We start from the raw sequence: 17,358 nt of genomic DNA, 5'->3' as shown, positions 1-17,358 counted from the left end.
AGGGCTAGAAACAAGCATTTTTTACCTTTTTCTCCCTCATCCACCTGAGTGGAGCATGGTCTGAGACTAATTTAAATTTTCACCCTAAGAGATAGTATCGTATTGTGTCCACTGCGCACTTTTGTGGCCAAGCATTCCTTCTCTACAATGGAAACATTTTTCTCACATGCCGACAGTTTCCTACTCAGGTAGAGAACAGGGTGCTCTCCTGAGAAAGGACTGCTCATAAACCAACTTCTGAAGCGTCTGTCTGGAGTAAAAATTATTTCTTAAAGTTGGAGGCTACCATGACTAGCTGCTTACACAGACCTAATTTCAGTTCTTAAAAGGCCATCTCCATCTCCTATGTATATTTGGCCATAACTGATTTTGTCCTCTTAAGGAGGTCGGTCAGGGGGGCGACCTCCCTGGCAAAGTTTAGAATGAACCTCCTGCCATACCCCACAATTCCCAGAATGGTCCTAACTTGCCTTTTTGAGAGTTGTTTCTACCAGTTCTGGATTGCGTCCACTTTATTAATTTGGTGTTTGATTTTGCTTCTACCTACTACATATTCAAGGTATTTGGCCTCCTCTTTCACCATATCACATTTTTGGGGATTTATAGAGAACCCCGCCTTGCTGAGAGCATCAAACACCATCTGTACCTTTCCCAGATTACTTCCTCAGTTCAGGTTGAAGATTATGATATCGTCCAGGTATGCCAAAGCGTAATTCTTATGGGGTGCGAGGATCTGGTCCATGGCTCTCTGAAAGGTGCCGGAGCTTCCTGCAGTCCAAATGGCATCCGGACGTATTGGAACCACCCATTGAGCATAGAGAAAGCCGTCTTCTCCTTGGCTTCTTATGACATGGGAATTTGCAAATATCCCTTCGTTAGATCCAAAGTATATTATATACCTTGCTAGTCCAAGTCTTTCTATCAGCTCATTGACTCGCGGCATCGGAAAGGCGTCAAAATTGGATACCTTGTTCAGCTTCCTATAATCAATACAGAATCTCCATTCACCATCAGATTTTGGAACCAGAATACTCATGCTAGACCACCCGCTTTGAGATTCCTCGATGACCCCGAGATTCAGCATTCACTTTACTTCCTTGGAGTTCAGTTCAAGAGGGAGTATGGCCCTCACGAGGGTCACTAAACTCCCTTAATCTAGCAGTCAAGTTATTTTGAGACAAAGTATTTTTACAGGACAAGCTTGGGGCCCTTCGCTAAGTGAGCAGTCCATACTGCAAGCCCGATATGCGCAGTATGAACACCAATGTCCCATGTTACAGTCCATTTGCACTGTGATCAGGGCATAACAAGTGGATATATGACCTTAGTCGTGACATTTCCAGCAAATTACATCCTCTGATTAGACTTTCGGCATGACCTCCACCGCCCCCTTGGATTTTGGATGCCCCACCCCCTTTTCACCTTATGGGACCCCAGTTTGGAGTGGGTTGCCTTACAACTGAACAGTTGACCCCCTGATACCTTTTGACCAGTCCAACTCATATCTATATCGGCCTTGGGAGGGAGTGCACAAACCGTTCCATTAGGCTAGCTTCACATTTGCGGTTGAATCCGCAGTGTCTTATCTGCAACCGCAACTACATGCCAACGCATGTTAACGCAGCATTTTTTAGCCGCATCAGCTTCGCATGACGACAAAGAAAAGCTGCGTTTGTATGCATTTTTTGCCTTTTGCCTGCTTTTGCGCTTTTTATGCACATGCGTTCGATATTTCCAGGAGGGCGTGTTTCAATAGGCATGTCTAAATCAGTTCCTGGACATGCGCAGTCCGAAGTACGCAAGCGCAGTGAATGCATGCATACGCAAATACATGCATACGCATGCGTTTCCATAGGCAGTAATGCGTTTTCTTTAACCCACTCATCCGCATGCGCATGCCTGCACATATTTGATGGAAATTTTCCACCTCAAAAATTGCAACATTGTGCATTAGCCCCGCCCCGTCGCACACCGCGAAAAGATGCATGCGTAAGCAAATGCAGGTGAACGCATGCAAATGCATGAACCTGCATCCACAATGTAAAAGATATGAAATCAAGATGCATGCGGATGTAAGCGTCAGAAACGCTGCGGACAACACCGCAAATGTGAAACCGGCCTTACAACTCACTCTGGCATCGACACTGGGGTAGAGAGCTCTGGTTGCAACCTTTTTGGACAAGGTGCAGGAGATCAAACATTTGGGAGCGAGGGGGTTTGTCCCGGTGATATGCCCAGCGGTGGACCCCTTGTGCCCTGGCAGTCATTGTTACCCCCAAGCGCACCAAAATTTTGCTTCTCAACTTGTCATGTTCTTTGGCATCCTGTAAGGCTAAATCATAGTAGGCTTTTTGTGGCTTCCCCGTTAAGTATGGAGCCAGTACTTTCACCCACTGCTATGGCCTGAGTTTCTCCCTATCGGCGACCCTTTCAAAAATTGTTAAAAACGTCTCTGTGTCATCACCCGGGGTCATTTTCTGCAAGGCTCCTCTCACCGCCTTCGGACAGAGAAATAATCAGTTGACCTTGGAGTTGGAGCTGCCAGTGTGCCAGGAACCGCCTCTGCACGTAATTCAATCTGCTGCTGGTGCTAGATCTGTTGTTTCTGCTGTTGCTGCAGCTGTTGCATAAGCAGCATACTTGTCTCCTGTAGTAACAGTTGTTGTTGCTGGTGCTGTTGCTGGTGCTGTTGGGTTTGCACCAGGTATTTAATCACATCCTCTACAATCTTGCTCCCTGACTTCTAGCTGCCTTCACCCAAGATATGCAGTACTTCTGTAGCAGTCACACGTGTTCCCTAGGAACACTGCCTGCAGTTCTAACACCAAATGTAACAATGCTTCTCACTTGGGAGCGGGATGAGGTATCACAGGAACCATTTCTATTTAAAAGTCCGGGTGAAGCTCACGCATTAGTCACGCTCAGTTAATTCGACGTAAAGAAAATGGAGGTGCAGGTTTACCTGACCTACGCGCATATCATGCAGCGACCATTGGAAATTGTGTTCTAGATTTGTTTCATAATAGGACATCTAAATCTTGGGTGGACATTGAACACAAACTATCCCCTGGCTTATGTTTGGGAGTATTTTGGCTTCCATATGGTGTTAATTTGGGGAGGGTGGATATTTCCCCTACATTGTACACTATTGTGCGGACTTGGAGGCGCTTTGCGAAGCGTTTCCGATTGGCAAACATACCGGGACCGTTAACCCCCTTGGTTGGTAATCCTGGACTCCCCCCTGCACTACAACATCCAGCCTCTATAGTATCCCCTATGACCAGGGATCTGTTCCACGCATTAGAGATGTGACCAGCCAGACGGGTATCCTATCACTGGGAGAAATGAAATTCTGGGAGAAAGGAGGCAGATGCCGGGGCATTGGTTACAATATTTACAACTTCAAGGTTACATCAGGTCTCTGGCCTTGGGGAGCTCGTACCGCATGTCCACCTCTTTTGAGCAACTTTGTTTTCTGTCACAGGGTCCGACACATGCTGTTTCTTTGATATACGGTTTAATAGTGTCCGGGGGGATGGGAGATGGGCCTCTCAGATGTACGATACCATAGCAAAAAGAATTGAACAGGGAGATCCCACCTGAACTGTGGATCAAGGCTTTTACATCTGTACATAGGTTGTCAGTGTCTTGCAGAATCCAGGAGCTGAATTATAAAATATTGACACAATGGTATAGAACACCCGTCAGGTTACATAGAATTAGTCTGATGGTCCCAGACGTCTGTTGGAGATGTAATGGGGCAGTGGGATCCATGCTGCATATATGGTGGAGCTGTTGTGGTATCAGACCCCTCTGGAATGAAATATTTGCGTTATATAATCATATTACTAATAAGTAAGTGGAGGCGACTGCAGAGATAGCCTTATTATCGATATTCCCGGGTTCTGTGTCCAAAAACAAGAAGAATATACTACCATATTTCATGGATGCAATGCGTCAAATCATACCCAGACTTTGGAGATCCCCGGTTGCTCCGAGGCGGATTGACTGGGTGGAGGCATTGGATGTCCTGTGCAGGATGAAGGAGATGAGGGCTTTTGATGACAAGTCAGATGTCAGCTGATATGCGGTGTGGCATCCGTGGATTCAATTTAACCCTTGTCAGGCTGCATAATTTTACAACCTTAACAGGCTGCATAGGTACAATTGTACCTTCACATATACCTCCACTGTGGGAAGACTTTACTTGGTTTCAGAAACTAAAGTTCATTCAGCTACAAATGTTATGCTGATATCTATTGTTCAGTGTTGTTACTGGTCACTTATGTTGCTGTCAATTAAGTTAATTCAAACTGGGAGTGGCTTCTACTTGTCTTCCTGCCTCCCTCCTCTCATTAGCCATTTTGATGTTCATCTCATTGCTGTGAGCACACATTTCTAGGCTTGTGAAGTCTTCAATTTCTTGGAAACGAAGGTAGGAAAGTCTCACAGCATCTAACAGCCAGTTATACCTTTATTCTCATTATGTGGGGACAGAACAGTCAAATTGTCTTTCAGCCTGGACTTGGCTTACATATATTTTGTATGAAACTTATCACTATAGGTATAATTTTTATACGAAAAATGGATAATAATTAGTATCTACATATTGTTTTACGATGTTTTATTTATATTCAGCACAAAATACGAAGCCAAAATTCATCTAGCAAGTCATCATGAGTGATAGTAATGCTGGATCTAGTTTCCGCCATAATCCAAGAAAACGTGTTTGCAGGTTAGTATAATTTTGTGAAAAGCCAATAATGTAGTATTTCGGAAAATTATTTATTTTACATTTTTTCATATTTACAGATTTACGTCTGACGAAATAATGCGAATGCTAGAAGAATCTGATTCTGAGCATGAGGATGAACCATATGTTGCATCTGATGATGAAAACTATGTACCACAAGTGGATGTTACTGAAGAAGATTCAGACATTGAACAAGAAATGGTCATAGAGCATGAAAATGAATACGAATCAGACGAAAGTGTTGAGGATGATTCTGTGCCTCAAAGTGCAGGCGACATTTGGACTGCTAAGGATGAAACTCAATGGTGCAGTAATCCACTGCCAAATGCACAAACAAAATCTCGTAATGTCCTACGACAAAGAGGTGGCCCTGCAGCAATCAGCAACCTATATACAGCAAAAGAGCTATTCAAGTCCATCATGACTCCCGAGATGTGTGACATCATATTACGGGAAACGAATCGAAAGGCCAAGAGAGTTTGTGATGCTTACAACAACGAACTGGTACAACGTTTTCCTGATTCTTCCAAACGGCCACCACAAAAAACATTCAAGCAATTTACTGAAACTGAACTTCATGCATTTTTGGGCATACTGATTGCTGCTGGTGTGCACAGAGCCAACAAAGAGAATCTGGAGGAAATGTGGAATGTTGCTGCTCTGCCTCTTATACGTGCAGCCATGTCTCGTGACCGCTTCAAGATGATACTCAGATTTATCAGGTTTGACAACGAAAATACACGTGCAGAACGTGTGCAAACAGATAAAGCTGCACCAATACGGGACATCTGGACAATGCTGAACAGTAATCTGGAGAGAGCCTACAAGCCATATCATTGTATCACCGTCGACGAGCAATTATTTCCATTTAGAGGTCATACTAAATTTACCCAGTATATACCTTCAAAACCAGCTAAATATGGCATAAAGATTTTCTGGGCTTGTGACTCATCAAATGCCTACCCTTTACAAGGTCAGCTCTACACTGGGAAACCAACTGATGGTCCTCGACAAGTAAACATTGGAGAACGAACAGTATTGGACCTAGTGAGCTCGTATAAAGGCTCTGGAAGAAATGTCACCACCGATAACTTCTTTACAACCATGGAACTAGCTAAGGTATTGAACTCCTGGAACATGACACTAGTTGGTACAGTGAGAAAAAACAAAAGGTTCCTACCTAACAACATGCAGCCTGCCAAAGAAAGGCCTGTAAACTCGACAAATTTTGCCTACAATCATGATGCAACCGTCTGTTCATATGTACCAAAGAAGAACAAATCAGTCGTGCTTCTATCATCTATGCACATGACGGGAGAAGTTGAAGAGACACTAGCAGCCAAGCCAGAGATAATAAAATACTACAACATAACAAAAGGTGGCGTTGATGTTATGGATAAAATGTTGGGAGAGTACACTGTGAAACGACGAACATCACGTTGGACTTTGGCATTTTTCTACAATATGATTGATGTCAGTGGGTTAGCATCCTACATCATCTACAGAGAACACAATCCAAGCTTCAGGGCAAAGGATCAACGAAGAAAGTTCCTGAAAGATCTCGCAAATCAGCTGTGTATGATTGCAATTGAAGATCGTAGTACAAACAAAATGATAATGAGAAACCATTTTCTTCGAGGTGCAGTAGAAATGGTGCTTGGACGATGCATTGTGGTAGCATCGCAGCCAGCAGCTGGCCCCAACATACCTCATGGTAGTCGTGGACCCTCCCCTGTTGTTGGTAGTTGCTATGTCTGCAGAGACCTGAGGCGAAAACAACGCAAGACTAGAAAGTCTTGTGTGGTTTGTGTGAAACCCATTTGCGATGAACACTCTGTAGCAAAGCCAACATGCATTACTTGCAAAGAAAATCAATAAAAAAAAGTTTCTTACATTTTCTTTTATAATGTAAATGAACAGTTTTTTACTTGTTTATAATAGTTAAATAGCATTATCATTAAAAAAAAATTTATGCTTTTTCCCTTGCATTATCTTCATTCAAAATATATGAGGTACATTTGTACCTATGCAGCTTGTTATGGATGCAAAAAGATCTCGACCCCTTATCTCGGAAGCGGGTGGAGATATTTTATTGAAATTTGGCCAATATATTCTGGACCAAAAATGTAGAGATGTCACGAAATTTCAGCCCTCTACGTCTTTTCAAAAAAAAGTTATTGCAATTTTAAAACGGAATAGTTACAATTGTACCTATTCAGCCGGATAAGGGCTCAACATTTACAACCCTGGATAACTCAAGGTACATTGCCCCATCTCCTATAGTGGAAAATTTGTCAGGCCTTAGGTCACTGAATTCCTATTACTATACCTGTACTGATCTCCGATCTTTTCTTTTCTTTCTTTTTCTTAGCATTCTCTTTTACTCTTTATTCTCTTTTTCTTGCCCATTCGCCCATTATACCTCTTCGCATGATATATTCATCTAAAACATATATATTGTTGTAGGATCAACCTTGGTGGTGGTATTGCTGATGAGGAGGAGGAGGGTTGAATGTTTTTTTTTTCTTTTCTTTCTTCTTTCTCTTTCTCTTTTTGTCTTTATTAATGTGAATGTTTACATTTATAATATTTGTGCATATTACTTTTTCTTTGCTCAATAAAAATATATTGAACAATAAAAGTCTGGGTGGTTTATTATATTCCTCATAAACCACATCATAGGAAAACTTAAATACAGCCCTTGTCTGGCACAAAGTGAAACATAAAGTAAACAGTCCATACAATACTGCAGGTTTGCCTGCTTAGGTAGACTCCAGATTCTTAGCCGTTCAGCAAAGGCACACAATCCTGGAGGCCTGCACATCTACACACAGTGTGTGTGTCAAACAGGCCCGATTTTACAATGTGAACCACACTAAGGGGTAGAGATATACTGAGATACTGTCCCGCCCAACCCGTCACTGCTTACAATAAACCCAGCCCCTGTCATGGCCGATTAATCCCTCTTAGTACTAGAAGTTTACTCCAGGCTTACATCACAGAGGATAACAATCTCTGTGAAACATATCTCCAAATCTCTATGTGCCACCTTACACTGCTTTTATTCATCTACTGTTAGACTGGATTCATATGTGGTAGATTTTAATGCCGATTTTTTGTGACTAATACTCAACATTGTTTGTATAAATGAAAAGTAAAGCATAACAACAAAATTAATTTTCATGCATTAACAGCCACCCTGGGCTCTGTAAAGCTGCTTGAGAAGCTCTATCATATAATGGCACGTGAATTGAAAATAAATACTTGATTCTCTTGATAGCAAATACTAGACTTGAGTGGATCCTTTAGTACCCACAAGTGTTTGAATATCTCTAACACTCTGCTGTGTATTAACATTCCTTTATGAAAATATAACCTATAAAAAACATCAAAGACCAACGCAAAAAGTTCCTATCATATTCTGGCTGTGCTGGCTAATACAAAATTACCATCAATTATTATTTATCCTTATGCAGGCAGAAGTATGACCACCATTGTTACTTTTCTGTGTTTCTAGGAGCAAAATGTTAGAAGTAAAGAATACCAAAGAAATCAGAGGCATTGTTGTTGGCTAGAAAAAAAAGGTGCTGAACAATGAATATCTAAGGGTGGTTTAAATGTGTCAGTCTCTATCTTCACAGGGATTTTTACAGTCCATTATAATTTTGGTGACACTGCAATAAAATCTACATGTGTTACTTGTGGATCTTGCTGATACTGCTGTGTTACAGTCAGAGACCTTAGAAGAGACCTGCCCACAGGCCGCCCCGAAGCACAGTCTGTCTGTCTCTCTCTGTCTCTATGCTGAGGAACACGTTTGTTCTTTGAGGCGGCCTGTGGGCAGGTCTTTCTGGTCTTTCTTGGTTTCTCTGGCTTAGAGCAGGAAGATAAGACTGCCTACAGTTCCGCCCCAGAGCACGGGCATATCATTAACTGAAAACTTCTAAGGCTACGGTCACACGCTCAGTATTTGGTCAGTATTTGTTAGCCAAAACCAGGAGTGGGTGAAAAATACAGACTTGGTGACTTGTTTCTATTATAGCTTTCCCCTCTGTTTGTTCCACTCCTGGTTTTGGCTTACAAATACTGATGTAAAATACTGACCTCATACTGATAGTGTGACCGTAGCCTAACACTGATAACACAAGAATCACAAGGCAGATTTCTTCACCCCAGGTATCATTTTATTCAGTATAACAGCGCCAACCTGAAAATGCCTGTAGTTTATTTAGCAAAATCCTGCTGACAGGTTCCCTTTAAAGGGAATCTGTCAGCATGAAATCACACTCCAAGCTATTTGTTTATGCATGAACTGAAATGCAAATTAGGCCGAAGAACTATTTGTAGATCTGAAGCCTTTGTCACTCCAGCTCTATTACCAACCCAGCGACTCCTCCTGCTTAACTAACTCCATTGCCTGAAGTCACCCAGCATAGAGACTATCAGTTAAGCAGGAGCAGGCAGCGCTGGGCCAGAAATAGAGCTGGAGTGACTGGGCCTTCAGATCTGCAAATTGTTTTTCAGCCTCAATTACATATCAATTCGTGACTGGGCCTTCAGATCTGCAAATAGCCTCAGCCTCATTTGCATATCAAATCAACTGCTGATTCTCAGTAATGGCGGCATGGACTGGCCATGTGAAGGTAGTGCTGGACTTGTCTGAAAGAGCTACATACATAGATTAATCGTTTGGGAGTGAAATCCTGCTGACAGGTTCCTTTCAAATAATGGTTGATGCTTCTACTAGGAGTGCATGAGGTTTTAAAAAGCTTTTTTCATATAAATGATGATGAACCCTCACCAAATGTTTCCATCAAATCAGGCAAGTCTGAAGCAGTCTAAAAGCCCCTATGCTGCATAGGATAGGCTATACAAATGAATTATTAAAAAAATTCGTCAAATTTGTTTAAAGGGAGTCTGTCACCCCTAAAATCATATATGAGCTGCGGCCACTGGCATCAGGGGCTTACCTACAGCATTCTGTAATGCATTTTGTAGTGCTGTAGATAAGCCCCTGATGTAACCTAAAAGATAAGAAAAACAGGTTATATTATACTCACCCAGGGGCGGTCCCGCTGGGGTCCGGAGCCTCCCATCTTCATACGATGACATCCTCTTCTTGTCTTCTTGTCGCGGCTCCGGTGCAGGCGTACTGATTTGCCCTGTTGAGGTCAGAGCAAAGTACTGCAGTGCGCAGGTGCCGGGAAAGGTCAGAGAGGCCTTAAGGCCAGGGTCACACTTACTATATGGAGAATCGGTCCGAGTCTGCCTGTTGAGAGTCGCACAAGTGTTCTCCGTATGGTCATCCATGTGTAATCCGTTTGCAATGCGATGATGCGATTTTCTCGCACCCATGTATCCCTATGACATGCGTAAGGCTTTACATTTCTCACTGCTTTTTACCATTGAATTTTATGGCTCAATGGGCTGAAATGAGGAAATGTGTGCGTATTTCATGTAAGTCACACTGATGGTCCGTGTGGTGTCCGACTTGCATTGGTGAGACTTGGCCGATACACGCGTAAAATCACAGCATGCTGCAATACGCCTGAGAAAAAAAAAGGTGATGTGAGCTTCCCCATAGATTAACACTGGTCCGAGTGCTATGTGATGTTTTCTCGCATAGCACTCGTCCGTATTATACACTAGTGTGACCCCGGCCTAAGGGAAAGTTAATATCTGACTCTCTAACAAGCATTGCAATGTGACTAAGGATATTAGTCAATCTATAATCTTTTACAAATGGATAAACCACTGTTTTCACTTGTGAGTACACAGCAGGGTACTACTTAAAGCAAATCTGTCACCAGGATTTTGCTACCCCATCGGAGAGCAGCATGATGTAGAGCCAGAGACCCTTATTCCAGTAGTGTGCCACTTTCCTAAATGCAGTCTTGATTAAAAACTGTTTTATCTGCTGCAGACCTAGAAGTTCTCTCAATTCTGAGCTCCTTATAACCTGCCTACAGTACTGATTGGCAGATTTCTGTGTATACTGTGCATAGGCAGAAAGCTGACAAACAGTGGTGGGGGCATGGTTGGACTACATGGCAGCATATTTACTAGTCATCTAGTGATAATCTCCTGCTGATAAAACAGTGATATTATAAGAACTAAGCTTACTACAAGACATCCTACACCAGCTTGTTGTCTCTGCAAGGAGAAACAGTCCTCCCTGAGACCTTCAGGAATATGAAGAACGCCAAACAGAGAAATCTTATTTTTACTACCACCTGTTAAAACCCTAATAATAATAATTTTATTTACAGTTTATAGGGCCAACAGATTCCACACCACTTTAGGCATAACATTGTCTATTAGTTCTGTCCTGTCTGCTCCTTTATAGCAGACAAGTCTTTAGATTTTTAGATTGTTTCTAGGGGAATCTTTTTTTTACATTTTGTCTTTGCTTAATGGTAACTATGAGCACCATCTCTTGTAAGATGTTTGATCTTCTTGTGGCAGGATGTTATAATAGCGGTTTCATGTACATTATATATGTAGACTGTAGACTAGAAGCCTTGATCAGAACACATAGCCTTAACCTCTCTACCTTCCTTACTCCTAGGGGTGGTGCTTCCTCTTAAAAAACATTCTTGTCTTTTAGGCTTATTAGACGTTTTATAAATGTGTGATGATATAGTGGCCATTACATTACACAGTTAATAATATTTGATGAGCAGGCACATGAGCTTTTCACATAAATTAATGTTCTGTTGGTTATGTAATGGTTGATGAGTAATATTTATACGTAGATATGCACAGACCACCATGTTCTCTGCAGCCGGTTCTACAGGAGGCCAGTTATGATGGTATGGATGTAATGTTCTGCTCTGTAGTACACCCGCCCTTCCTTTTCCTGTTTTATTGAGTTGTCCTAGTATGTTCTGGGGCAGAGGGTCATCTGTATATAGATCACTCATGATGAATGTGTTAATGACTTTTCCTCTGCATGCTAATCTTCAGGAGTTACTTTTATTGTTCTCCTGAACATTGGATAAACTTAGATACTGGGTGCAGTTTCCTGTAGAAATGGGAGGATTCTGCAGGCATAATAATAAATCATAAAGGCTCATGAAATACACAGTGTGTAGTAATAGGCATTAGGAAGCCTCTGCTCGGAGAACTTCACTGAGCCACATGGACCTTGTTTACTTGGATTAACGGATCTTCCCAAACCCATAGGTTTTCACTACCTTTTGGATACAACACACCTTCCTGTTGAAGCCCATAATCTAATCTTAGTTTGGCTCATAATTTCCTGATATTACTTGTGACTGTTGTAGTTTTGCACAGTCATGTCTTTCAGCCCAGTTATATTCAGTGAGCTGTGTGAGGTTGAGGAGAGTGATATTTCTCCAGATTTAGAGTCTGTCAAAGCCTTGGCAGCCAGATTGAAGCTGCAGACTCGTCGACCATCATACCAAGAATGGACACAGAGAGTACAAGCACGACCATGGGCAAAAAATCGAAGTGTGGTCCAAGAGAAACCCTCATCCAGTCAAGAGAAAAGCACCCCGAAAAATAGCATTTGTGGCTTCAGCTCCATAGATGAAGCTTTGCAGTGGCTTAGAAAAGAACTGGTAAGTTAGTTTTGGATTTTAGTTGGATATGCGTAAATATAATAACATTTACAGTGACTCTTATTAAAGTCCCTAAACCTGATAGCATTCAGGTCTCATGTACATGGTAAAGCCAGAATCTGTGAGGTAAAAATATCCATATGGGGGAAGAGCGCTACTGGAGCACGTGCCTCAGGTGTCTAGAGCGAGGGGGAGGCTTGGAAATACAGGGCAAGGGCAGCAAACTGAACGAAAGCCTAGTTGTGGCCCTCTGACCATATTGCAGGTTAAGTGGTCAAAAAGAGGTTTTCTCATATCCAAGAAAATGCAGAAGCAAATGACCTCGAAACTGTTAATATACAGTAGAATATATGCATGTCTACGGACACTGATAAGATGTGGAAAACACCTTTTACTCCACAGAGTTATAAAACTTGGCCTCATCATAACAAGATACAAGCAGATATGAATAATAATGTGATTTTTCAATATACTGTATACAATCGGTTTAGGAGCAGTATTCATAAAGCTTCATATTTTTTATTTGAAGGGTACATCTTTTTGTGGTTGTATGTATCACTTGTACATTACCACCAACAATAACTGTAGACCTTTTTTTCTACAGATAAATATTGCCCTAAATACAAACTTTTTTTTATCATTATTAATTTTAAAACTGCTTCTAGTGTGTACATTAATATTTTTCTATGTAGCACTTTTAACTTTCTGTGGAGTACTAATGGTGTAATGGAAAACATATTTAAAATGACATGATCTTTTCTGAGTTAGATACTCAAGTCCCATTTAGCAGAACAGTAAAAGAAAAACAGACTATACTGTAGGCACATATGAATGTGAGGTAACTGGTGAGCAAAAGCGTACTAGTGCCTATAATGAAGTATTTTGATGTAAATAGGAAGTGTCTTTATATGTAGTGTTGGAAATCCTCAAAGAATAGTAGTGTGCTTACTGCGCCTCCCATCTTCATGCGATGTCGTCATCCTCCCTGCTTCGTGTCGCGGCTCCTGCGCAGGCGCACTTTATCTGCCCTGTTGAGGGCAACGTAAAGTACTGCAGTGCCAGACGCCGGGCCTCTCTGACCTTTCCCGGCTCCTGCGCATTGTAGTACTTTAAGCTGCCCTCAACAGGGCAAATCAGTACGCCTGCACCAGAGCCGCGACACGAAGCAAGGAGGATGATGACATCATATGTAGATGGGAAGACCCGGACCTGCGACGACCATCGGACCCAGACCGCACCGGACCTCCACTGGGTGAGTATAATCTAATTTGTTTTTCTTTCAGGTTACATCGGGGGCTTATCTACAGCATTATAGAATGCTGTAGATAAGCCCCTAATGGCGGTGGCTGCACCTTATATGGTGACAGATTCCCTTTAATTAAATAAAAAAATGTGAACAGCCTAAGGCTGATCGTTTATCCGATGGCCATCTCAGCCGACTCCCTTATGCACAGGAGCGCTCACTATATTCCCTAGCACTTCTATGTTCCCTATCAAATAGCCACCAACTGATACGTTGGACAGCAACTTATCTTAGGGAGAGCAATGAGCTCATCAGTCCGAAACTGGACATGCCCGATCGACATCTCTCCTGACCATCAGTTGGCCGATACCCCCATACACATTAGATCTTGGGCCAAACCCATCAATATTGGTGGGTTCATATTAGTCTATTGTGTATGGGAACCTTTACTCTTATTTTCCACCCAAATCATCTGCTAGGGAGAACCAGAAGTCTTCCATATATATTAGATTGTCATCCAATTCTGCCAATATCATTCAGTTCTGGCTTACTTTAATCTATTGCGTATGAGGGGCTTTACACTGCAAGTACAAATACTGGTCCAGAGCCGCCCCGGCCGACATCTCACCACCCCATTCTAGGTGATTGACAGATCTTTCCCCGTGTGCACATTGGGAGAGACCTGTCAATAAACTAGTGGAGTGTGGGGAGAGGCCGGCAGGGGCGGCACTGGGCTAGTCCCAACTCTCCTTTTAGTTTCTGGCTGGATAATTAAACTATGTTTGGTTTAAAGTGACAGAGCGGTTCAAAGAAAAACAGCACTGGCTGCAATCATGCACCCTGCAGTCAGCTTCTTTGGGGAGAATCAAAACTTTTAGTCAATTCCCTTTTCATTTTCTATTACTAGCATTTTATGTTTGGTACCGTTAAGATTGATAGAATTCCTTTATATTTTTGCATGTACTATTCCGTCTGTGCACTTACTTACTAGGTGTATTGATCATTTTCTAAGTGTACTTTCTTGTTTCACACAGCAGGAAATGCAGGCTTCAGACCACCTCCTGGCAAGACAGCTTATGTTATTACGATCCCGGATTTCACAGTTTAAAATAGAGCAGACCTGTGAGAGGCATAAGGAAATGCTGGATGATGCTACTTTCGACCTAGAGGGTTGCGATGAAGACTCCGATCTACTCTGCGACATCCCACCACGAGCCACCTTCTCTCTTTCAACTCCCCTCAAACACATCGGGGTCACACGCATGAATATAAACTCCAGAAGATTTTCACTGTGCTGAGACAACAGGGCAACATACCAATAACCAAGCACCGCTTCATTCTTCTTGGCCAAGGCGCTTAGATATAGGTTTGGACCAGTTAGATGAACTCTTGCTCTCAGTGAGGAAAACCTGGCACTAGCTCTGAATATGTTTTCCAGATTATGCTGCTGCTTGTTTCACCGTTCTGTTGTCATAATGTTATTAACATTTTACAGGGAATCTGTCACCCCATTTTTGTCCTATAAGCTGCTGCGACCACCATCAGGGGCTTGTCTACAGCATTCTGTAAAGCTGTAGATAAGCCCCCGATGTAACCTAAAAGATAAGAAAAACAAGTTAGATTATACTCACCCAGGGGCAGTCCTGGTGCGGTCCGGTCCGATGGGAGTCGCGGTCCGGGTCTGGCACCTCCCATCTTCATGCGATGACGTCCTCTTCCTTGCTTCCTGTCGCGGCTCCGGTGCAGGCGTACTGATTTGCCCTGTTGAGGGCAGAGCAAAGTACTGCAGTGTGCAGGCGCCGGGCCTCTCTGATTACCGACACATCAGTTTTGGGTTGGTTAATGTCCACAAAAAAACCCTCACTCTGTTCAATGCTAATACATACACAGACTGCCTTACACTCCTACATAAAATAGAATTTTGCTGTGCAGTTTACAATGCTATGTTCTTTTTCGTGTTGTGTTGTTCCTCTTTGAAACAGAATTTATGAAGTGTGTTAAGGGTTGTGATCAAAATGGACATTTTGTCCAAAGTTCTTTATATATTCCAGACCCTTTCTGTCTATGTTCCTCAAACCTTTTTCTCCCATCTTCACAAGGCTATTTGCAAGTTTGTATGGGGAACGTTGAGGTCTAAGATACTAGGATACATTTTAAAATATTGTGTCGTCCCAAGAATAAAGTGGGGACTTTTCTGCCCGATCTAAAAAAATATCATCAGTCTGTGATTCTTTTGTAAGCAGTGGACTTGTTCAGGTCTGTGGAATATATATATTTCATTGGTGAAACTGGAAGGAGACCTCTCTCCCTGGACAATCACATCGTTACCTTGGATCAACAAAATACAGGTATAAACTTAACAATTCCCAATACTCGCTCAACACTTTTTGCAAACATGGAAGTAAGTCTTATTCTCATCATGTATATTATTCAGTGAGGGGAATGACCTGGCAATCTGGTTGTTAGAAAATAATACTTAAAACAAAATGTTGCAGGAGATGTGGTCTCCTCTGAAGTTGGTTTCAATAAGTCGTGATTTTTTTTTTTGTTACCCCCTCCTCCTTTTCTTTTCCATGCTTTCTCTTTCCGATCTCCTTTCTTCTTTACATTCTTCTAGCACACACATAATTATTTGTTTCATGTGAGAGCTTATATTAATACATAATCAAGCTGATTATACTTATATTCTAATGTTTAACGATAACTTTTTTATTGTTACCATTGAATATAATTGGAATGTTCTGTTTTCGTATCAATGTTGTTAAAACCCAATAACAATATTTAAAGTAATAAACTAGTATGTTAAGGGGCTCCCTCAGTGCATGGGCCAGTCTGGCGCACCAGAGCAGATGTTCTAACTGCAGGGATCCCTCCACTTTGAAAATAGTATGACCTTCCAGAGAAAAAGGGCATGTTAATTTCTATTCTAATGAATAGAATAAACCCAAACATTAAAACATTTTTTTTAGTATTTTATTGTCTTATGATTTCTGTTGTCCATGTAAAAATGATTGAATCTACAGATTAAAAAAAATATGTAAAAAATCATTGTTATTACACCTTCAAATATATTCAAGTGTAAATACATAAAAGTACCTGGGCTTACATATTTTCAGGCAAATTAAGACATTCCTGACATATGACGTACATGTATGTCACACAACAGGTGTCAGTGTATGGAGCAGGCTGAGGAGCAGAGTCTGCATGATAACCTGGAGATGTCAGCTGTATTATACAGCAAGCATCTGCATGTAACAGAAGAGATCAGAGTTGGGTTCCAACAGTTACTATTACAGGAAAGAAATATATCTTGGTACCATGTTAGCCAGTAGATAGAAAAATATTTAGAATTGAGAGTCCTCAGTGGTTGATACCTTTTAATGGCTAACTGAAAAGATGGTAACAAATTGCAAGCTTTCGAGACTACATACGTCTCTTCATCAGGCAAAGACTAAAACAAATTCCGAAGAATCACATATTTATGCACAACATAGTATAGAAAAAAAAAGGGAGAGGGGAAAAAAACCATGGATAAGCCAGGTGACATGAAGCAGAATTACCATGGGTGATAAACAGTTACGTCCATAAATATTGGGCCAATTCTTAGATAAGGATTGTTTTATTGTCCTGTGATTAGGGTCTGGTTCTGTTGTGATGACCCCACATGGTCTGATGGGCAAGTTCATTAGTTGATGTAAAAAGACATAAATCCGTGTGACACATTCATTCCTGCATTTAGAGTGTCAAAGGTCGTCATCAGTTTATATTCCCAGACTCTC

General features: G+C 41.7%; 2 protein-coding genes and 1 long non-coding RNA gene across 3 annotated transcripts in view; 2 read left to right on the top strand and 1 right to left on the bottom strand.

Moving 5' to 3' along the window:
* Positions 1–2,608, bottom strand: part of LOC143816063 (myotubularin-related protein 9-like) — a 53,328-nt gene extending 50,720 nt beyond the window's left edge. Inside the window, exon 1 of the mRNA XM_077296016.1 lies at positions 2,496–2,608. The gene's annotated coding sequence lies outside the window, so the exon portion shown is untranslated. The remainder of the gene's footprint in view (positions 1–2,495) is intronic.
* Positions 2,609–4,378: 1,770 nt separating this feature from the next.
* LOC143818250 (uncharacterized) lies at positions 4,379–4,945 on the top strand. Its single transcript, XR_013224415.1, has 3 exons — positions 4,379–4,435; positions 4,639–4,735; positions 4,813–4,945. It is a non-coding gene; the product is annotated as an uncharacterized LOC143818250 (long non-coding RNA).
* A 6,891-nt stretch (positions 4,946–11,836) lies between these two features.
* Positions 11,837–16,862, top strand: FAM167B (family with sequence similarity 167 member B). The gene is made up of 2 exons (XM_077296018.1): positions 11,837–12,336; positions 14,614–16,862. The coding sequence occupies exons 1-2, from the start codon at positions 12,052–12,054 to the stop codon at positions 14,875–14,877; spliced, it is 549 nt and encodes a 182-aa protein (XP_077152133.1). The 5' UTR covers positions 11,837–12,051; the 3' UTR covers positions 14,878–16,862.
* The last annotated feature ends 496 nt before the right edge of the window (positions 16,863–17,358 follow it).

This window comes from Ranitomeya variabilis, chromosome 3 (assembly GCF_051348905.1).
Source record: "Ranitomeya variabilis isolate aRanVar5 chromosome 3, aRanVar5.hap1, whole genome shotgun sequence".
In the NCBI taxonomy this organism is placed as follows: domain Eukaryota; kingdom Metazoa; phylum Chordata; class Amphibia; order Anura; family Dendrobatidae; genus Ranitomeya; species Ranitomeya variabilis.
This window is presented reverse-complemented; position numbering and strand designations above follow the sequence as displayed.

What these genes read in the sequence shown, in the direction of transcription:
- FAM167B (XM_077296018.1), top strand. Translation starts at nt 12,052, where the DNA reads ATGTCTTTCAGCCCAGTTATATTCAGTGAGCTGTGTGAGGTTGAGGAG. An exon ending in AGTGGCTTAGAAAAGAACTG is followed by an intron (nt 12,337 to 14,613) that starts GTAAGTTAGTTT and finishes TGTTTCACACAG; the next exon opens with CAGGAAATGCAGGCTTCAGA.